Source organism: Microtus pennsylvanicus, chromosome 1, assembly GCF_037038515.1.
Source record: "Microtus pennsylvanicus isolate mMicPen1 chromosome 1, mMicPen1.hap1, whole genome shotgun sequence".
NCBI lineage: Eukaryota > Metazoa > Chordata > Mammalia > Rodentia > Cricetidae > Microtus > Microtus pennsylvanicus.
In genome coordinates this window covers 123,067,372-123,089,824 of record NC_134579.1, presented here as the reverse complement: position 1 = coordinate 123,089,824, position 22,453 = coordinate 123,067,372, and the positions used below count along the sequence as shown (strand labels likewise).

General features: G+C 53.0%; 1 protein-coding gene across 2 annotated transcripts; it reads left to right on the top strand.

Annotated features, from left to right (window-relative positions):
- The first annotated feature begins 422 nt into the window (after positions 1–422).
- On the top strand, positions 423–22,427 carry Oas3 (2'-5'-oligoadenylate synthetase 3). Of its 2 annotated transcripts, XM_075982181.1 has the most exons (17): positions 423–618; positions 3,706–3,988; positions 4,618–4,793; positions 5,445–5,701; positions 6,813–6,966; positions 7,315–7,503; positions 7,633–7,776; positions 8,479–8,761; positions 9,815–9,990; positions 11,052–11,302; positions 11,631–11,775; positions 13,407–13,580; positions 14,301–14,586; positions 16,238–16,413; positions 17,028–17,266; positions 19,000–19,147; positions 19,318–22,427. In XM_075982181.1, the coding sequence occupies exons 1-17, from the start codon at positions 445–447 to the stop codon at positions 19,327–19,329; spliced, it is 3,267 nt and encodes a 1,088-aa protein (XP_075838296.1). In that variant the 5' UTR covers positions 423–444; the 3' UTR covers positions 19,330–22,427. The 2 variants fall into 2 exon arrangements, with proteins under 2 accessions (XP_075838296.1, XP_075838290.1); XM_075982175.1 differs by having other exon boundaries at positions 7,315–7,776.
- Positions 22,428–22,453: the final 26 nt, after the last annotated feature.

Below are 22,453 nucleotides of genomic sequence, written 5' to 3'. Positions count from 1 at the left end.
ACCATCAGTGAGCGTCTAATGGTTATTCACAAATATAACCTCATCTTACAGATGGAAAAACTGAGGCCTGGAGAGTCTATCTCATAACCACAGGGCCTCACAGCAAAACAGAACAGATGAGAACTGGGACATGGGTGGAGGGGATCTGCTTCCTTAGGCCTGGTTCTGGGGTGCTTTGTGGCAGCTTATCCAGGGTCCCTGGGTAAGATCTAGGAAGCCTCCACTGACCCAGAGAGCCTGGTCTCTAGGGTGTCCGGGCTGCCCAGGGGTTCAGAAATCACACTGAGGCAAAAGCATAGCCATAAACTGGTAATCTCAACAAACGCCCTGAGCTGCTGGAAGGAGAGGAAATGAGGGAGGAGGAGGAAATGACAGCCCTGCCCATCAGGGCACGCCCCAAGAAGCTGAGAGAGAAACGAAACTCTCCTGGGGACACAGGTCAACATGGACCTGTACCAGTCGCCAGCCAGTGCTCTGGACAAACTTGTGGCCCACAACCTGCAACCATCCCCTGAGTTCACGGCAGCGGTGCGGGGTGCTCTGGGGTCCTTGGACACCGCCCTACGGAAGCAGGGAGCCCCAGGGTCACAGAGAGCAAGGGTGATAAGGATCGCCAAGGTGAGAGGTGGGACGCCCCAAGATGGTCACCTGCTTTGTCTTCTGACGGATGACTCAGATGTTGCTTTAGCAAGCCACTGTGTGGGGAAACTGAGGCATCAAGATGCCAAGTAAAGCTTCCAGGGTAAGAGCCCGCCAGCAGCGCACAGGGTGGCCTGATTGCTCCCATGCTCTCTTAAAGGCTCCCTCATTCATTCCCACACTTAATCGGACTCTAGGCCTGACACTGCCTGAGTCTCACAGCTCAGAGACTGGGGGATCACACTTATACCCATTGTGGCCCAGTCTTTGAGAAAATGCTAAGAAGCAATGGAAATGACCTGGTTAAACCTGCACCGACTCCTTCGACCCTCATGGTTCCTGAGGGAGGGATTATTGCCAGCTTTATGGAGGGGGAAACTGAGGCTGAAAGTGGTGAGGCTACTTCTCCAAGCCACATTATGTCACCTGAGGGTTGGGTGACAGAGAGCTGGAGAGACACACTGTGAGCTGCCTTAATCTGGGTAAACCTGGGGATGTGGGGGCATCATGGGGACCTGGGGGTGGGCAGTGAGTCTAGAGATTGTCCTGAGTAGGTCGCAGGTCACCTGCCAGGTCCTGAGGCTACGTCCTAGCTGAAGATGTGCAAGGAGTCTTGAGCCCTGGGAAATGCAGAACTCACTTCTCCCTCTCAGGTGTGGCTAAACCCGTCTGGAGAGTAGGGGATGGGAGCAATGTGTCTCCCTCCTCCTAAGCCCAAAGGACTAACTGAGGCACAAACCCACACAGGTCATTCCAGGAACCAATGACTCTCCTGGGGATCCCTACTGAGTCTAGGGAAGGGGTCATTTACAAAAGGGGAACTCACCTTCAAAGGCCAAACTGGGAAGTCTTCACCCAGCAGGGACAAGGTCTTCTGGAAGCTGCACAGACCCTCACATACACACAGCCTCCCCAGCCTATCTACCCTAGCCCTCCCTAGGCCATGTGCAATTAGGGCAGAATCACACACAGCAGGTGTTAGGGAGTAGCTGGGTACTCAGGTGAGCGTCTATCATGGACATAAACAGGCAAGAAGCCCAACTGTGGTGATCTGTTGCACACAAGCACAGCAGAGCTCCCAAAGATGGCAGTTGTTTGGCTCTGAGGATTGTTTTTGTACAGTACAGGGTTATGAGGCATCCTGCAGGGCAGTAACCGAAGGCTGTCTAAAATCTTGGCATCCACAGTTCTCTAGAAAACCCCCACAGGACTTCAAGACTGACGTCTGCCTGTGTCTTCGGACAACTCTGTCTCTCAGAGAGGAAGGTCAGCTCCAGTTCCAAGGCCCACCTGAGGTTCAGAGGCATCTCTCCCCCACTGAAAGGGCTCTTGGAATGCTGAGGTTCCCAGCTCGGCCAAAAAGTCAAGAAGGAAGGCACAGGGTTTGGGAGTCACAGACCTCAGGATCGATGTCAGAATGGACCCCTATCTCAGGTGACCAGCAGCCCCTGAAGCATCTGCAATGCATACTGCCTGTCCTGTGTGACACAGTTACCTGCTCTAGAAAGTGAATATTTCAGATCTATCATGGCCCCTCAGTTCTGGGGTTAGGAAGATGGGACACTACAGACCACCACAGGCTACCACAGGCTACCACAGACCACCACAGTCCACCACAGGCTACCACAGGCTACCACAAGCTACCACAGACCAGCACAGACCAGCACAGGCCACCACCACCAGGCTAGAAATTTTCTTTTCAATCACACAGAGAGGAGAGGGATAGAGGTGGAAGGAACAGGGTTTGTGGATCAAAGCCTCTTTGAACTCCCCATGGTATGGGTTTGAAAACCAAAATTGAACCCAGTACCCTATGGGAGGAAAAAGACCCTCTCCCTACGCCACTCGGGACAGCTGAGACCTCAATCTCTGCTTTTGACTTGACGAAAGGGAGATGGAAGCATCTCCTCCCTGTTTTCCCATTTTTTTCCCCTTGTGAGGTGAGGATCCCAGCGTCCTTAGGGAGGGTGAGTTGCCCTCCACACAGCAGTGAGGGGCCTAGAGTCATCGTTGCGATGACAAGGGCCTCAGACTGGGTTGGGACCTGTACCACAATCTGATTCTCGTCCTGTGGTCAGGCTCAAGCGCCTGTATCTGCCACCATATGTGGCCACACCAGGTGGCTGTGTGCTGGGAACAGATAACGTGTGACAGATGTAGGGCACAGGGCACAGGGCGTGGAAGTCTCCTTCCTGGGTCCTCAGGCCGGAAGTCTGACATCAAACCACCAGAAACACTAGTCCTGTCACAGCACACTTCTATGCTTGTGCCACAGTGAGCGTGAACGTACCCAACCACACTTGGCTCAGTTTTGAAAAGACTGGGAATGGAGCCTGGAGGGGCAGCTCAGTGGTTAAAGCATTTGCCACACAAGCATGAGGGCTGGAGTTCAAATCCCCAGAGACCACATAATCCCAGTCTCTGAAGGGGAGACAGAATCCTCAGAGCAAGCAGGCCGGCAAGACTAACCATATTGGCGAGGGCTGGGTTTGATCCAGGGACTCTGCCTCGGTGAGTAAGGCGGAGAAGTGACTGGGGACGATTCCTGACATCAACTTAGTGCATCCCCAGGCACACACATGTCCACATGCGTGTGTGCCCACACATTGCAAATATGCACACATGTGAAAATGGAAAAGGGGGCTGCAGAGATGGCTTGGGGGGTTCATAGCTCTGGTGTGTTTTGCAGAGGACCCGGGTTCAGTTCCTACCACCCACCTGGCAGCTCCCAACTGAATGTAATTTCCGTTCTAAAGGATCCAGCACTCCTCCTCTTGGCTCTGTGGACACCGGGCACACATGCACCACACATACATATGTACAACAAAACACTCACATGAAATGAAAATCTTTTTAAAACAGGAAAGAAAAAGGTGGGGGCTGGTGCCCAGCATCAAATGACAATCACAAGTTTACAGATTAAAGTCCCTTCTTCCAGAGCTCAGGCCTGGCTGTCATGAGCAGGACCCGGGGTCTGCCTGGTGTCAGATGCAGAAAGCTGCCTCCTCAGCCCACACAGCCCACCCCGTCCTTCGTGAGATCCCCAGCTGTCTTTTCTCTTCACAGGGAGGAGCCTACGCCCGGGGCACAGCTCTCAGGGGTGGCTGTGATGCAGAACTTGTCATCTTCCTCAACTGCTTCAGGAGCTTTGGGGACCAGAAGACCGGACGCACAGAGACCCTGGGTGCCTTGCGGGCATCGCTGGAGTCCTGGGGACGCCACCCTGGGCCTGGACTGATCTTTCAGTTTTCTGAGCCAAAGGCGGCTGGCGTCTTGCAGTTCCGGCTGATGTCAGCAGATCAGAAAAACTGGATGGATGTTAGCCTGGTGCCTGCCTTTGATGTGCTGGGTGAGGGGTCCTCGGCCTGATTCAGAGTTGGAGGAGCCATCGTTAGGAGAAAGATAGGTTGTTGCATTCTGACCTTCCACCCACTTTCTGTGTGACCTAGGAAGGCCACTAGCCCTCTCTGAACCTCAGTTTCTTGCCTAAATATATCAAGTTTAGACACCACAGGAGTCAGGAAGGCCTAGTCCTGCTGGTCTGTGGTCCTGAGCTCAGTGCTTGTCCCTCACCGGGCAGCTCTGACTTCCCTCAGCCTTGAAAACTAAGACTTATGTGAACAAGGGGCTGATGAAAATGTTCTCTTTATGAGAATTTTGAATTCTCGGACATGTTCTAGCTAGGCTTTGACTTATTCCAAAATATGCCTCCATCTGCAGCTGAGGGTGGGGACAAGCTGCAGGCCACGGTCACCTGACCTTCGCTGAGACCAGCTCCTGACCACACAGCCAGGCCCCAGCATCTCTGACTTAGCCGGAAACTCCTCTCTGTTCAGTCACCTTGAAACCCATTCTTCCTCTCAGGCCCCCACACCCCTGCATGCAACCCACTCTCTCCTCAAGCCAACTGCCCTCCCAGGGACAGGCTGAGCTCAGTGCCCAGTGTCCTTCCTAACCTGCCTCCCTCACTGCCCCCAGGACAGCCCCGCCCTGGAGTCAAGCCCACACCTGAGGTATACTCCTCCCTCCTCAGCACTGGCTGCCGGGATGGGGAGCACGCAGCCTGCTTCACAGAACTCCGAAGGGACTTTGTGAACACTCGTCCAATCAAGCTTAAGAACTTAATCCTGCTGGTCAAACACTGGTACGGCCAGGTGAGGCCGCTTGGCTGGGTCCCGCCTGCAGACTGGTTGGTTTATCTTCTTAGTGACCATTTTTATTGTCTTTCCAGGACGCACTTGCTATGTTCTTTGTCTATGGTTTTCTTTTGTGAGCTTCTTGTTGGTTCACTTGTGCTCTTCATATATTGTGGATGTTGATCCTTATTTATTTATAGTAATGTGAATGTGTTCTCCCAGTCTGTGGATTGTTGTCTTTAAGAGCCGTTTGTCGCCGGGCGATGGTGGCGCATGCCTTTAATCCCAGCACTCGGGAGGCAGAGGCAGGCGGATCTCTGTGAGTTCGAGACCAGCCTGGTCTACAAGAGCTAGTGCCAGGACAGGCTCCAAAGCTACAGAGAAACCCTGTCTCGAAAAACAAAAACAAAACAAAAAAAGAGCCATTTGTCACTGGAAATAGTTGAATTTGAATGTCACCAGGCATATTAATTTCTCTACTGGGTCCTGACACTCATTTCTTCCCATTCCCTTATGTCAGTCTGAAACCCCACAGGCAGATGAGAAAAATGAGAGGGTGGGGGCTGGGTCCTGGGGTAAGTGGATGAATGCCCTAGGCTCAGGCTGTGAGGTGCTGTGAGCCCCAGCTCTGTCCTCCTCACAGAGCCAAGCCCTCCTTGCTCCTCGCAGGTGCAGACGCAGGAGACCACGAGGTCCACGAGGGCCACGAGGGCCATGCTGCCCCCTAGTTATGCCCTGGAGCTGCTCACTATCTTTGCCTGGGAGCAAGGCTGCAGGAAGGACAACTTCAGCCTGGCCCAAGGGCTCCGGACCATCCTGGCCTTGATCCAACAGAACAAGGACCTCTGTATTTACTGGACAGAAAACTATGGCTTCCAGGACCCTGTGGTTGGGGAGTTCTTGCGAAGGCAGCTTCAGAGACCCAGGTATCTCCTCAGCTTCCCCTGCCTACTCTCCTGTCACAGGCACTAAGGAATGACTTGGTCCTGGGGAATTTGGGGGGGGGGGTTAGAAAGAGAACCATACCCAGGGCTTATGTAGTTGTTCCTGTTGAAATGACATGTGACATACATACATTGATGACAGTTCACACTTGTGAAGCCACCCCTCAGGCCACAGAGTATGTCCAGCCTGCCAGTAGCCTCCCGCAGGCAGCAGCACCGCACATGTGTCCCTGCTTTGATTCCATCATCAGAGTCTCTCCTGCTCTTAAGTCGTGGAATCTGGTGGCTCGCATGCCCTCTTGGGTCTGGCTCCTCTTCCTTCATATTAAGTCTTTGTGATCCACCCACCCATACAGTTGCGGCTCACTCTTTCTTGGTTGATGTGAACTCTTCCTTTGTGTGAATTATCATGATATGAAGTGCATTCTGCTCCTTGGGGACTTGGGGATTATGAACACTTGTGTGTGCATCGGTGTATGTATATGAGCCAAATGAATGCACATACCTGGAGCCCATATTGCAAATCATGGGGTGGGAACTAGAGTCCCTGGGGCGGCCCCTGTTTGCTGTGCTGTACCTCAGCTGCGCAGCTGGGTATCTTAGTTACCTCCTAGGAGGAGACACCATGAGCTTATAAAGCAAAGCATTTAATTGGGAATCACAGTTCCAGAGGGTGGGAGCAGGCAGGCAAGGTGCTGGAACAGTAGCGGGGGGGGGGGACTAACTGGGAATGGGAAGGGGGGAGTCCTTTGAAATCTCAAAGCCAGCCCACAGTCCCAGTGACACCCCCCTCCTCCAACAAGGTCACACCTCCCAATCCTTCCCAAATAGCTCCACCCACTGGGAACCAAGTATTTAAATATGTAAGTCTGTGGGGGACAGTTCTCATTCAAACCGCCACACGAGTTCTGGACCTGGCTCCAGCAAAGCAGGCGATGTCACCCTTACACAAATGAAAAGCCCCGGGCTGCAGGAAGGAGGTCTCTGCCCTGGACATGAAACCTAAAAGGACAAACCGGAGTGAGCAGCACCAGGTCTGCCCTAACTCTGACCCTTGTCACTGTTCAGAGCCTTGTTCTCTCTGGAATTACAGGCCCGTGATCCTGGATCCAGCTGACCCAACTTGGGACGTGGGCAACGGGACAGCCTGGCGCTGGGATGTGCTGGCCAAGGAGGCTGAGTCCTGCCTTAATCAGCGATGCTTCCGGCAGCCCTCCGGAGCCCCTGAGCAGCCTTGGGAGGGGCCGGTGAGTGAGAGAACACCAGGGTCCCCAGGCTTGATGCTAATGGGCCCAGGGCTGTAGGGTTCAACAGTTGGGGCAATGGGAGTATCACCCAGCTCGGGTTTGGAGGAAGAGAACTGGGGCTGTCTGTGGTGTCCCCCTCTCTGGATATGTCTGTCCACCTAGAAGTTCTCACAACTATCTCCCCATCTGGGCATCTGTCCTGCTCTACACCAAGACCCACATCTCCCTTGACTCTCTCCCCTTCCCAAGCCTCAGTCACCTCAGCTGTGGTCAGAGGGACTGAGAGAAAGGCTGGGTGCCGAGACAAACCTCAGTTCTGGCTGATAAGGCTCAGTCACCCCCTTCCAGGGCCTGCCATGTGCTGGCATCTTGGGTTTGGGCCACCCCATCCAACAAGACAACCCAGACCACAACACTGTGTGTCCAAGAGTCAGCCCGCAGACTTTGAATCCAGCTCCAGCACTGCTGACATCAGCCACCAAGGAACCTGCCATGCCAAACACAACAGCCTATAAAATCAGCAAGAACCTCGAAAAGGTAGCACCTCAAAGAACTGTCCCTGAAACAGTGTCAAAAGTCTCCATCACCCAGACCACTCCATCCTTAAGTGTGCCTCCAGCCAGCACCTCCACCGCTGGGTCAGTGATGGGCCCACATCTGTCACAGATCCCCAGCAAGGAGCTGGACTCCTTCATCCAGAACCACCTGAGACCAAGTCCCCAGTTCCAGCAGCAGGTGAGACAGGCCATTGACACCATCCTGCGTTGCCTCCGGGAGAAGTGTGAGCACAAAGCCTCCAGGGTCAGCAAGGTGAGTCCTAAGGTGAAGGTGCCATTGGGATGCCCCCAGGGAACCACGGTGGGCAGGGAGGCCACAGAGCTGAGGATATCCAGGGAAGCTGAATATCCTTGGAGGTGTGGTTTGCCGGCTGGATGTAGACAGAAAGTCGTCCTTCCGCTTAAAGTGGAGCTGCAGCCTAATCCAAGCTGGAAACACTGCAAATCAACACTACATTTATAACTTTAGGTATTTCCCATATGTCCTATGTCATGGTTAGCCTGGATTGCCCTCCCTGCGTTCCCATGCTTTCAGAAGCCAATGCTGGGCACATTAATCTAGCATGGTGGCCATGCTGCTGGGCCATCCAAAGCCAAGCCAGCTGAGCTGAGGAACACTGTAGGTTTAAGTAACTGTTTTTGCTTTGGTTTTGTTGTCTCTTTATTCTTTTTTAAAATTTATTTTATGCTTGGTTTTTCATATATTTTCAGTGAGGGATTTTCTACATTGTGTTGGCCTATGGGCATGACAGCAGACCTGGAGGCAGGCCCCATTAATACAACTCAATTCTTGAAACTCCTCAGGGTTGGGCCCCAGGTCTGGGCTGAGGTCCAGATCCAACATCAGCGAAAGCCACATCCTAGGCCACTGCAGGGGATGCTGGCATAACTCCCAGGTTCCTGGACAGTTAGAGTTCCTGGAGAGTCCAAGGTCTGACTGCACTTCCTTCCACAGGGCGGCTCTTTTGGCCGCGGCACAGACCTCAGGGGTGACTGCGATGTGGAGCTTGTCATCTTTTACAAAGTCCTCAGGGACTTCAAGGGCCAAAGGTCCCAACAAGCAGAGATTCTGTGTGACATTCGGACCCAGCTGCAGTCCTGGTGGCAGGGACCAGTGCATGGACTGAGCCTCCAGTTCACTGAACAGAATAGACCCAGCACTCTGCAGCTCCGGCTGGTGTCCACAGACCTCAGCAGCTGGGCAGACATCAGTGTGGTACCTGCTTTTGATGCTGTGGGTAAGAGAGTGGTGGGACCCCAGGGATCCAGGAGCCATGGAACAGGGGTACCTGCCGTACTCTTTGGGATTCACCAAGCACTGAAAATCTCTCTGGGAAATCTTGAGGCAAACCTTCCCCAGAACCAGTCACCCATGCAGCTGTTTCAATATTGTCTCCCTGTTTCTCTCTTCTCTGCCCTCAGACCATCTGCCCCATCTCTTAATTTCTCTACTCATTTTATTTTAAACTGGATCTTGATATGCAACCCAGGCTGGTTTCAAATATGCCATCCTCCTGCCTCAGCTTCCCAAGTCTTCTGGGATCATAGGTGTGTAAGTGTAGGTATAGTTTCGAATTGTTGTTTCTTTTTAATTTTTATTTTATGTATATGGTAGCATTTGCCTGTGTGCTACATGCTTGCAGTACCTGTAGAAGCCACAAGAGACTGCCAGGTGCCCCAGGACTAGAGTTACAGAAGGTTGTAAGCCACCAGGAATCAAACCCAAGTCCTCTGCCAGAACAAGTGTTTTTAGCTCCGGGGCCATCTCTCCAGTCCTGTTTCAAGTCATTAAAGAGCTAAATCCCCCATCCTTGCGACACCCCCCTCTATCGTGGGGAACCACTTCTTCATCTGTGAGTTGTTACTGAGCCCTACATGTAGATGGGTCATTCCTCTCATCCACTGAGCCATCTCCCCAGCCTCACGAACCCCTTTTACAGGTGAGAAAGCCGAGACCCAAAGAGGTATTACACGCAGTCTGGATTCGAACCCAGGCCTGTCTAACTCCAGAACTCATTGCAGAGTTAGGGGGAGGTAGTGAAAATTGGGAACCAGGTGCCATATACCTACAATCCCAGCACGTGGAAGACTGAGGCAGGAGGATTGCTATAAGTTCCGGGTCAGCCTGGGTAACATCTTGCATCGATGCTAAGACAGATTACTAGTTCTGACGTTATTTGATGTTTAGCTCATGGCTGGAGGTGGTGTTGAGTCATGGATGCAGAACTTAATTATACCAATAACCGTGCATGGGTGGGCTGGCGGCTCACTCACGTTCTCTACTTCTGTAGGGCAGCTGAATTCTGGCGACATACCTCAGCCGCAGGTGTACTCCTCCCTCCTCAGCAGCGGCTGCCAGGCCGGGGAGCACGCAGCCTGCTTTGCAGAGCTGCGAAGGAACTTTGTGAACAATCGCCCCGTCAAGCTTAAGAACCTGATGCTCCTGGTCAAACACTGGTACCACCAGGTAAGCACCTTACGCCTCCCGGGAAGCCGCCACTGTCACGGTCATCACCCCCAAGTGCCTACGATGGTCCCCATCACCGCCTCTTTTCAAGTTGTGCTGCACCCTGGGCAGCTTCTAGAACCTTCTCTTCTGAAGGCCATCTCGCATTCATGCCACTGACAAGAACAAAAACCAGCAGCTCTCCCCTCAGAGGGGATAAAAGTATAACCTAGACTGGAATAGAAGCAACCAGGATTAGGTCACCAAATTCCAGGTTCCATGGGGACAGTTTCATGGGAACAGAATAAAGAAAGTCTACGCCAGGTGTGGTGGCAGACACCTTTAATGCAGCACTCAGGAGGCAGAGGTAGGCAGATCTCTGTGAGTGACACTACATAGAGAGACCCTGTCTCAAAAATACTACAAAAAGAAAATAAAAGCCATAAATCAAACAGTTCTGAAATACAGCGGTGGGTAACAGCAAACAGGGTTAGCTCTGCTATAGCCTCCTATGCTATTGATAACAGTTTTAGCCTTTGCCTGGTGGAAGCTAGCTGTTAAATCAACACATCCCGAAAGGCTCTGTGGAACAGTCATAAGGATGCCAAGTCAGAACCAGAGTTGGGCAAGGGTGCTAGAGATAAACCCTGGGTTCTGGACCTGCAGCATTGCAACCTCCTCGGAGTCGCAGGCGTTCTGGTCAGTGCAGCAGCCCTGTAAGTGGACCTTAGTCCACAACCACTGTGTGTTCGACACACACCTGCCAGAGCCCACGCTTGCCGCCTGTGGGTGATGAGATGCTATGATGGACAGATGGCAGCCCCCATTCCCATACAGCTCCGCACACTCCTTGAGGGAGGTCTCACCCAAATCCGAGCTCCCTAACTCACGGTCTGACCTGGGACAAGTCACAGTTTCCCCAGATCTCAGTTTCCCCAATCTGTAAAACACAAAGCATCATCCAGGGAGTCTCTGTGACTCAGTCCTTCTGAGGTTCTGTTTTACACACCCCCTGCCTCTTCCTAAGTCCCAAGAACCAGCCTCCAGGTGGCCACCCTGACTGATCTCTGCTTGGATGACAGGTTGCCACTCGAGATAAAGGAGGAGAAGCAGCAGGTGCTGCTCTGCCCCCAGCCTATGCCCTAGAGCTCCTGACAATCTTTGCCTGGGATCAAGGCTGTGGGAAACCAGGGTTCAGCATGGCTGAAGGCCTGCGGACCATCCTGAGGCTGGTCCAGCAGTATCGGTCACTCTGTGTCTACTGGACAGTCAACTACAGCATACAGGACCCGGCCCTCAGAGCGCATCTTCTCAGCCAGCTTCAGAAAGCCAGGTGCATACTTCCCCAGTGCCCACCTCAATGCCATCTTCCGCCTCCCTCCTGGAGTCTGGGTACCCGGGAGGAGCCATGGTGGGCTTTGGTTCACCTATCCCACCCTCCCCACTTGCCTCTGCATTCCGATGAGGAAGCAGGTACATTGGACGCCCCAAAGGACTCCAGAGCCCTTTTATTTGGCACAGTTAAACGTCATTAGAGTTAATTGGCCCAAGAGCTCTCTGATTGAGGCAGTTGGCTTGGACTCCATCTAATGTTCCTTTCGGTCCCTCCCAGCTGCTCATCGCTGACTGTACCTCCCCACCTCCATCTGCTTTGTCCCCAGGCCTCTAATCCTGGACCCTGCGGACCCCACCTGGAACGTGGGCCAGGGCAGCTGGGAACTGTTAGCTCGGGAGGCAGCAGCTCTGGAGTCACAAGTTTGCCTTCAGAGCAGAGATGGGACTCCTGTCCCACCCTGGGATGTGATGGTAAGAGATGGTGCCCTGGGGCCACTGGGATGACCTAGCGGGGAAAGACCTTCACTACAATGTCAACAACCTGAGTTCATTCCCGGAACCCGTGTGGAGGTGGAAAGAGGGAACTGACCCCACCAAGTGGTCCTCTGACCTTCACAGATGATCTGCCGCGCGCGCGCGCGCGCGCACACACACACACACACACATGCACACCTGGTGCGAGCATCGTATGCCACATAATAAATGTTATGTTTTTCATTTTTTAAGGAGACAGGACATTGGGGTGGTGGGCTCACTGGGGTGGTGAGCATTATAGTCTCCCCTCCACATCTCTTGATGCCAGGATGCACCTCCCCAGTCTCTAGGAATGCTGACGGTGACAGCTGCCCTTCCTCTGGAGCACTGACCTCAGCCTGTGCCCTGGTGACACTCAGAAACAATGAACTGTCTTTATCTGGGGTTCAGTCCCCACCCCCGAGCTCCCTGAGGCCCAAGCCTGTGCCTGGCTGAAGCCCAGCTTCTCATCCCGTCCACCCTCTGCTGCCTCACTGTCATAGTTGGCTTTCTGTGTGGGATAAACCCCATGGCCAACAGCGTCCTGAGGAGGGGACAGCATTTGGCTCACACTCGCACTTCACCGTCCACCACTGAGGGAGGACGAGGCAGGAACCTGGAGGCAGGAGCTGAGGCAGAGGCCACGGAGGAGTGCTGCCCACTGGCTTGTTCCTCGTGGTTTCTCAGACCAACCAGGACAGCCTGTGCAGGGTGGTACCACCTCCAGCAGGCTAGGTCCTCCCACGTCAATCATTACTCAGGAACATGCCCACAAGCTTGCCCTACGGGCCAATGCCAGGGTGGCATTTTCTCAGCTGAGGTTCCCTCTTCCCAGATGACTGTGGCTCTTGTCAAGCTGACAGAACTAAATTGAGCAGCATCCTCCCCGTGTCCCATCTCTACATAAGGCCCTAGTTAAGTATTTGGGCTTTGCACTTGGAGAAGAAAACCCAAGACATAAGCCACCTGCAGCTACCATCTTAATCCATTTCTGTGACTGTAGAAGAGACCTGAAGCCAGGCAGCTCTCTAGGGAAGGTGGATCAAGGTGATGGCGCTGGCAGGATGGCCAGTGTCGCTGCTGGGGTAGCGTGTGCCAAAGGAACGCATCACGCTCCGAGGCAAGATGCCACGGGGCTGCGTAGGGCCAGGCTGGCTCTTGCCACACCTCCCTGTCAGAATTCACTCAGGATTCCCTGAGGACTATCTCAACTCCACCCTGAGGCACAATTTGCAGGGCTCCACTTTAAAGGCACCCCCTCCCCACTGACGACCCAGCATGCAATGCACAAATCTTTGAAAAACAAATCAAACTTAGGCCACAGCCAATACAATCTTACTCCATTGGCTTAACACACAAGATCCACTGAGATGGGGAGGGGAAACTCAGGCTCCCTGTCAGTGGTAGAAACAGATCTGGAGCTCAGGCCCTACTGTGCTACTTCAGGACACACTAGTCAGAGGAGAAGGACCGTGGGTGCAGGAGACGTGGGAGACCGTGGGAGCAGCATCATTCCAGAATGCTGAAGCCCGACACGTGGGTTTCCCCGGCATCCTGCTTCAGCCAGGACTGCCCATTTCTTTCTACAGCCAGCCCTTCTTCACCAGACCCCAGCTGGGGACCTGGACAAGTTCATCAGTGAATTCCTCCAGCCCGACCGCCATTTCCTGGATCAAGTAAAGAAAGCCGTAGATACCATATGCTCCTTCCTGAAGGAAAACTGCTTCCGGAATTCTCCCATCAAGGTGCTCAAGGTGGTTAAGGTGAGGCCTGGAAAGCTGCAGGTGAGGAGACTCCTGTGGGCTGGACGCCTCTCCAGCTGCCTCGTGCGCTCCAGTGATATCCATGTCTACAGTAACGGAACAAGGTGGCTGATTCAGCTGGAGAGCGGTGTGCTTACAGGCACAGCGTGATCCAGAGACATCCACAGAGTACCAGGGCTGTCTGTTCTCTCTGGTTCTTGGATCTGCCTTTATCTTTCTTTTTAAACTAAAAACACAAGAAATTTATCAACAACCCTAATGACAATCAGTCATCTGATTTCCATACAAATCTACAAAACTGGCTTGACTGTGTCTGTCTTCCTATGTGGCAGCCCATGGGAGTGCTAAACCTTCAGAAAGGGGGCTTCTCTTTTCTTGGAGGGCACGTTGCTGGCAGAGAATTTAACTGGCATACGGGAATCCCTGAATTCCAACCCCAGCACTGTGTGAACTTGGCATCATGGAGACTGTCTGTGATACCCAAACTCCAGAGTAGAGAGAAGACCACCCCTCGGGTTCCCTGGTCAGTCAGCAAAGCTAGATTGGTGAGCTCCAGGCTCAGCGAGACCTTGTCTCAAAATCATAACGATAATAATAATAGAGATTGGTGGAAACACCAGTGTTGACCTCTGACCTCCGCAAGCACACACACACACACACACAGTCTGTGGGACATCAAAGGGCACTCAGGGCTCAAGCCACCTTCCATGTCCTCCCCAGGGCGGTTCTTCTGCCAAAGGCACAGCTCTACAAGGGCGCTCGGATGCCGACCTTGTGGTGTTCCTCAGCTGCTTCCGCCAGTTCTCTGAGCAAGGCAGCCACCGGGCAGAGGTCATCTCGGAGATCCGGGCGCAGCTGGAGGCGTGCCAGCAGAAGCAGAAGTTCGATGTCAAGTTTGAGATCTCCAATAGGAAGAATCCCCGAGTTCTCAGCTTCTCCCTGACATCCCAGACACTGCTGGACCAGAGTGTGGACTTTGACGTGCTGCCAGCCTTCGACGCCCTCGGTGAGGCTCCTGGACACAGGCAGAGTGGTTCCAGGCACGGTCCTATCCACGTCACAGGCCTGGGAGATGTGGCAAGGCCCCACTTTTGTTTCCCACAAAGATGCTGGGTGAGGAAGGGCTGAGGTCCTGGCCAGGCGATTAAGAGCACATACTGCTATTGCAGAGGACCTGTCTTGGCTACTGTTCTGTTCCTATGAAGAGACACCATGACCAAGGCAGCTCTTCTTTTTAAAAAAAAAAAAAAGCATTTAATTGGGGGCTTGCTTACAGTTTCAGAAAATTAGTCCATTGTTATCATAGAGGGAAGTATGGCAGCAGACAATACTGGAAAAGCAGCTGAAAGTTTACATTCTGATTTCTAGGCATGGGGGAGCTTGGAACTGGAGTGGGTGTCTTAAACTTCAAAGCCTCCTCCAACAACGCCACACCTTTGATCCTTCCCTAACAGTCCCACCACCTGGTGACCAAGAATTTTAATATATAAGCCTGTGAGGGGACTTCTCATTCAGCCCACCACGGGACCCAAGATCAGCTTCCAGTGAAGGAAAGAAAGAAGGAAGGAAAGAAAGAAAGAAAGAAAGAAAGAAAGAAAGAAAGAAAGAAAGAGAAAAGGAGAGGAGAGGAGAGGAGAGGAGAGGAGAGGAGAGGAGAGGAGAGGAGAGGAGAGGAAAGGAAAGGAAAGGAAAGGAAAGGAAAGGAAAGGAAAGGAAAGGAAAGGAAAGGAAAGGAAAGGACATGGCTGCTCCTAGGTATGGGGAAGGAGAAAGTTTATTATAGATAAAAGGGAGAACACAGTCAGAGACAGGGACATATGGGAGAGGCCCTAGTGGACTTGACCAGGCTGAACTGGGCCATGTGGGGAGAGGGGGAAGGGAAGAGACAGGGACAGGGGAGTCAGGTGCAGCAGCCAGGACACCAAAGGTACAAAAAAGTAAACAAAATATTTGGATTATTCAGGGAAGAGCCTCCCTGGGGGGGGGGGACAGTCCCAGTCCCCTGTGCTGGAGAGTTCAGGGTAGAGGGTGGGGTGTACCAGCCATACCCCACAACAGGTAGGAACTGGGGATTCTTGGAGAACCTGGAGGTCAGGTTCACTTTGATATGTTAAGTAGGCACCTCAGTCTTCTGCCCGGGTGTGAATCTTACCCTGGAGCACCCACATACTGAGTGAGACAGACAGGCATCTAGATGCTGTGTGGGCTCTGGTTCTACTTGTGTGAACTGGTCTGGTCTGCTTCTGGTTAGGTCCTCAGAGCCAGCTGTGGTATCAGTCCCCTGCCCCCTGCCCCCTGCAGCCGTGGTGCCTGAAGAAAACTTTTTGTCTAATGACCATTGGAGCCCCCTCCCTGAGCGGGCTGAGAGGGCATCAGAGGGGGTTAGAGACACCACACCCTAGGCTGACTCTCAGTCAAGACTTTCTCTATGGTGGGCAAGCAGGTGGCTGGAAAAAAGTTGGGCAAAGAACGCCACTCTCATGAGGGCTTTAAGATGGACCATGCCACACTTATGCCCTCACCAAAAGCTGGTGACCTCCCAGTGGGTCTCAGGTCACCCTTAGACAAGACTACGGGTCTCTCAGACCAGCTTTCTAAGCTGGCTCACCCAGGCTCCCTAGATGACAAAGTGACTCTAACCTTTTCCCACTGTATAGGCCAGTTGAGGCCCGGCTCGAGGCCTGATCCCCAGGTCTACAAGGACCTAATCCACAGCTACAGCAATGCAGGCGAGTTCTCTACCTGCTTCACGGAGCTGCAGCGTGACTTCATTAGCACCCGTCCCACCAAACTCAAGAGCTTGATCCGGCTGGTGAAGCACTGGTACCAACAGGTTAGGCACAGGGGGCCTCCGTCACCCGAATTCCCACACGCACACTCACAGCGATGCTGGGTCCCAGGAACTGTGTCCTGAGTATTTTCCTTGGAGGAGATGGTGGGAGCGAAGAGGGGGGTAGAAGGAGGGGTGTGTGTTTGGCCACAAGCAAGTGTGTGAGGTCAGTCACATTCCACCCAGAGGACCTTGGTTTGCGTGTCCATAAAGCAGGATCTAGCCAGGTCTGGTGCAGGCTTCTCATTTTAGCTACGTAGGAGGCTGAGGTAGAAAGATTGAAAGGTCAGGGCTAGCCTGGGCTACAGAGTGAGCACAAGGATAGTCTGGCCAACTCAGCAAGAATCTGTCTCAAAATGATAAGGAACTGGCATGCTGGGGTGCAGTTCATGGAGAGGGGCTGGTAAGAGCCTTGCCTGGAATGCATGAACCCGAACCCCACCCCCAGCACACACACACATACCCCCAAGAGTGGAGCTAACACATTGTGTCTCTGTGCCAGTTAAGCTGTAAGGGTGCACCTGTCAATCCCTGGAGCCCCTCTGACCACCAGGGGAGGCATTAGCTGTTGTGTTGCCAACATGAACCAGCACATCTCCTTTCTCTTGCTTCCCCAGTGCAACAAGATGGTCCAGGGGAAGGGCTCCTTGCCACCCCAGCATGGGCTGGAGCTCCTGACCGTGTACGCCTGGGAGCAGGGCAGTCAGAATCCCCAGTTCAACATGGCGGAGGGCTTCCGCACCGTGCTGGAGCTGGTTGGCCAGTACCGCCAACTGTGCATCTATTGGACCGTCAACTACAACGCCGAGGACAAAGCCATCGGTGACTTCCTGAAGCTGCAACTTCACAAGCCCAGGTTTGGCCACCCCCAGACTCCTCTACCTCAGACCCACAATATCCACTTCCTGCCTCCCTATTGGCAGAAGATGGAAGGGCAAGGCCTGCTCTCGGGAACTGGGCAACTTCCCAGAGTGGTACTTTTAGTGCCTGAGGAGAGAGTCAGTCAGTTTTTTGGCCACCTGTAAATGTGGTTGTCAGATGAAATAGATGCAAGACTCCAAGTTCAACTCAAGTGCAGACAAATCAGATCGCATGCTAGTCTGAGTGGCCCTCATGCAAGATTTGGGCCAGACATGTGCTTTTTATGTTTAATGTGAGAGCTGGGACATGGCTTAGCTGACGGAGGGTTTGCCCAGCGTCCATCCCCATCACTGCATGAACTAGGCTTGGTGTTTCACCGCTGTGAAAACTTATACTCATGAGGAGGTGGAGGAGGACTGGGAGTCCAGAGTCATCCTTGGCTACAAAACCAGTTCAAGGCCAGCCTGGGCTATGTGAGACCTGTCCTCCCCCCCCAAAAAAAAGTGTCCAGATGCCGTGACACACATCTGTAATCACAACAAGAGGCTGAGTTAGAGGCGTGAAGAGATGGCTCAGCAGTTCAGAGCACTGGCTGCTCTTGCAGAGACCTAGGTCCATTCCCGGAACCCACACAGTTGCTTGTGACTACCTATTCCAGTTCCTGGGGGTCTGATGCCCTCTTCTGGCTTCCATACCCCAGACATGTTTGTGTACAGACACATGCAGGCAAAGCACTGGTACACATAAGAGAATGAAATGAAAGCATGAGGCTGGGGGTAGAGGGCTTCAAGCTCAAAGCCTGCCTGGGCTGCATCATGAGAATCCCGCCTCAAACTTCAAGCGCATTCGTGATTCCTCCGAAACTAGGATGTAACTGGGCGTCTGGTGTTTGCACTCCTTACACCTGGCAGCTTCTCGTCAGCAGCCTTCGGGTAATAGAGGCACGTGTCATTCTTCACCGTCACGCCCACCTCTGAAATGGGGACAGAGATAAGCAGGATTGTCCCCAAAACGCACGTTACACTGACTGTTTGCGGGCAGTGGCAGTGTATCCTGAAAAAGGGTCTGGTGTGTGATATATATTAGCTGATGATGTCTGCCGTGGATGCTGGGAGGGGCAGTGGCAGAATCAGGGCTGTAATCGATTAGCAATGCCTGCTTCAAGGAGGAAGGGCAGCCCTGTGAGTGGTTAGTAATGAACACAGCCTGAAGAAGTGGTACTTGTGCAGCTGCTTTTCCCTCCCTCCTTCTTTCCTTCCTTCCCTTTTAAGGATTTTATGTGTGTCGTGTTTTGTCTGCGTATATGTATGTGCACTGTGTGTGCAGTGCCCATGGAGAAACTGGAGTTCCAGAGGTTGTGAGCCACCATGTGGTTGCTGGGAACTGAACTCAGGTCCTCTGGAAGAGCAGCCAGTGCTCTTAACCAATGAGAGATCTCACCAGTCCTCTCACCCCCAACCCTTTAGAATACACTGTGTAGCCCAGGTTGCTCCAAACTCGCAATCCCCCTGCCTCTGCCTCCAGGGTGCTAGGTTTACAAGCATTGCCACCACACCCCACACCATATGCCTCTTCTCTTCTACCCCTGCCCTAGAGTGTGTACCTGGGACACTGAGGAGCCCCGAGGTCCTGGCCCTGGCCGCTGTAGTGTTAGGGAGTAGAGAACAGCCCAGCCAGTGTCTCAGGTGGGCATTGTGGGGATGAGACTGACCTTGGGTACAATTGCAGACCCATCATCCTGGATCCAGCTGACCCCACAGGCAACCTGGGCCGCAATGCCCGCTGGGACCTGCTTGCCCAGGAGGCTGCAGCCTGCACATCTGCCCTGTGCTGCATGGACAAGGACGGCACCCCCATCAAGCCGTGGCTGGTGAAGGTGAGAGGCATGTGAGGTAGACAAGAGCATCCTTTGGGGAAGGACATGGTCATGAGCAGACATGGTCCTCTTGAGGGGTGGGACCCACCCATGGCCCCTGAGGATCTGTACATGTGTGGTCTCAGCTCTGCAGAAATGCTAAGGTAACCAGCATGTCTTCCTTCCCACAGGCTTCTGTATGACGTCCAGAAAGATCAGTGGTCACATCGGCTGAGAGAAAATGACACCAGCCCTCAGTATGGGAGACTTGGAGTATTGGGCCAGATGTGTGTGTGTGTGTGTGTGTGTGTGTGTCTGTGTGTGTGTCTGTGTATGTCTGCATGCATATATGTCTTTGTGTGTCTGCATGTGTATATGTCTGTGTCTACATGTGTTCTGTGTATATCTGTTGGTGTGCATCTGTGTCTGCATGTGTGTTTGTGTGTGTGTCTATGCGTCTTAGATTGTGACTGTGTGTGACTTTATGTGTATATGTATGTATGTTTGTGTGTATGTGCACATGTATATATATATGCATGTATGTGTGTATATGTATGTGTGTCTGTGTGTTCCCCCTTCACACCGTCTCCCATCTGATTGCCTGCTCACCCACCACCCTGTCATCCCTCCCCCATTTACCCACCTAGTGGAGCTTCATTGACCTCTGCTTTGATCACCCAGTGTCCCTGACTCCCATGCTAGGCTCCCGAGGATCCAGACATCTCAGGCTCTGCCAGTCTACTGTTCAGCACCCACTGTGCCCTGCCTCCACCCCCACAGCCACACCCAGCAGCAGCCCAGCCCTGCCAAGAAGCCACGCTCCTCTCTGGTATCCCTCCACCTGCAGAGACCCCCCCCCCCAGTTGTGGTCCAGATATGTTCCCCGTGACCATTGTGGGGCAGAGGTTGTGATGCTGGCTACAGAATACCCGGGTCCACAGCCATGCTAATGACATAAGAAAAACAAGTGATACCTGGGCCTTAGGGGCGTAGAAGGAGCAGGAAGGACCCCAAGCCTCGCTTGTGGTTCCACCCACTCCCTCAGGAGGTAGCGCCTAGGGCGGGGAGGGTGAGTGAGAAGTGCAGGGGTACAGCATTCCTGACTCAGCACCCATGAAGGCTGAGACTTTTTGATAATGCAGTGCTTGGGGGTCACCCACACCCTGCAACCCCCAACTCATGCCATTAGTAACCCCAATAAACCCATTAGCTCACCACTTAGACTAGGCATCTTTTCCTTGTTCAGTCTTTGTGCCCTGTCTGGGTTGAACAGACATTTGTTCACGTCTCCCCAGGAAAGGTCAGGCCACTCTGCCTCCTGATGTCTGATGCTCCCAAATGCAATAGAAACAGGGTCCTGATGGGGACAGGAAGGGATGGGTTAGCAAACCCTTGACCCAGAAACCAATTTTCCAGAATCTTCACCTTCGCCACACTATGGGTGGACTGTGGATGGGCGGTGTTTGTCCCTTGTCCTCTGATTCCCACCAGGGCCAGGGTGATGCCAGGCTGTCTCCAGGACAAATGTCTACTTATCTGTCTTAAATGGGAAAATGCCTCCAATCCCCTAGCCGAGTCTAAGTGACAGCTAGGAACCAGGGGGTGGAGGGTAGGGAGACATATCTTATGAATGTCCCAGCCCTGCACACAGGAAGCAAGTGCCAGATACCGGGAGCAGTGTGGCCACAGCAGGGTCCTCCAGAGGGACCACCTGAGGGGTGGACGTGGTAGTGATCCTTCCACAGGAGAATGAGAAACGGAGGAAGGTGGCTGCACTTGCCCATCCCCCACCAGGAGTGTCTCAGACAGCCTGGCTCTCCCTGGACCACAATTGGGACAGAACAACAGGGATGCAGGAGGACAGCGCCTCCCTAGTATTTTCAACCTTGCAGCCCATTCCTGCCTCCTCAGCTTAGCCCACAGTGGCCAACCTGGGTGAGGGGCATCTCCTGCTCTTGGCTCCAGGCAACCCCAGTGGGCTTGGTCCCAACTTCACTTCACCTAGCCAACTCACGGAGAATGCCAACAAGACCCCAAATTACGTCTCTTGATGACTGCTGGTCACAACATTCTCGGAGCTCTAGACCAGTGGTTCTCAACCTTCTTAAGGCTTTGACCCTTTAATAGAGTTCTAGGTACTCGTCTGTGGGCATACCGGCATGTGGGCGGACATACAAAGACCATTGGAAATACTTGTGATCTGATTATCTTGGGCAACCCCTGTGAAAGGGGTGTTTGACCTAGAGGGGTTGAGACCCACCGCTTGAAAACCTCCGGTCTAGACAAATGTGACAAGAAGAGACCTATGTTTCCATGGAATCTAGCAACAGGCGGGGCAACGGCCTAGTATCCCAGCCCCTCTTCCCACTACGCAGACTTTGAACCCTTTTGCCAAAATGGCTCCAGAACTGGGGTGGCTAGCGGCTGGAGTGAGTGAGGAGTGAGGTCGTGGCTATTTAGGCACGGAGAGGCCTTGCTGACCTAAGCCCTTCCATCTCCAACAGCAGACACCACGGTGGTGTAAGTGAATCCTCTGAGCTCTATTCAGGTCATGGCCCTGGGGAGAAGTTCCAGAGGGGTCGTAGCTAGGACTGGGTGAGGTTTCCCACTTATACAACCCTAGCACTCAGGAGGCCGAGGCAGGGTCCTTGAGAGCCACTAATGTCCGTCCCCTGCAGTCATTTTCTGTCCTTGGCCTCACTTAGAGGAACTTCGAAAGTCCTTCTGCTTTCAGGGTTCCTGTAGGAAGCCAGTACTCCCGATGATCCAGGACTCAGCGGGACTCTGCTTGCGGGGACATGCAAAACCAGTGAGCTTCCCAGGACACCATCTGCAACATAGGAAAGCTAAACACAATGTCCATCATACACTGAAGGAAGATGCTATAATAATGGTTTATGAGAGGCTGAGGCAGGGGGATTACCAGTTCAAGGCCAGTTTGGGCTATATAGCAAGGCTCTGTCTCAAAACCAACACAAAATAATTATATTGAATTGGCAAAATTCCCCTTGTTTTAAATTTTATTTTTAAATTTTACTTTAAGAGTGTGTGTGTGTGTGTGTGTGTGTGTGTGTGTGTGTGTGTGTGTGTGTGTGTTAGGAAGCTACTCTTGACTCTTCAGGGACCCGTGTTCATCCAAAGGCAGAAAGGAAGCCTATATCTACCAGAGCACCTGCCATGCTGTGTGTCTCTGAGTAAGTCAGTAGCCTCTCTGGGCTCTTTCTCTACTGCTCAGCCTGGCACTGCGTGCTCCAGCCACTGTAAACAGGAGAAAAGGGCCAGTCTCCATGGACACCCTCCACCCTCTATCAAACCGAATTAGCTTAG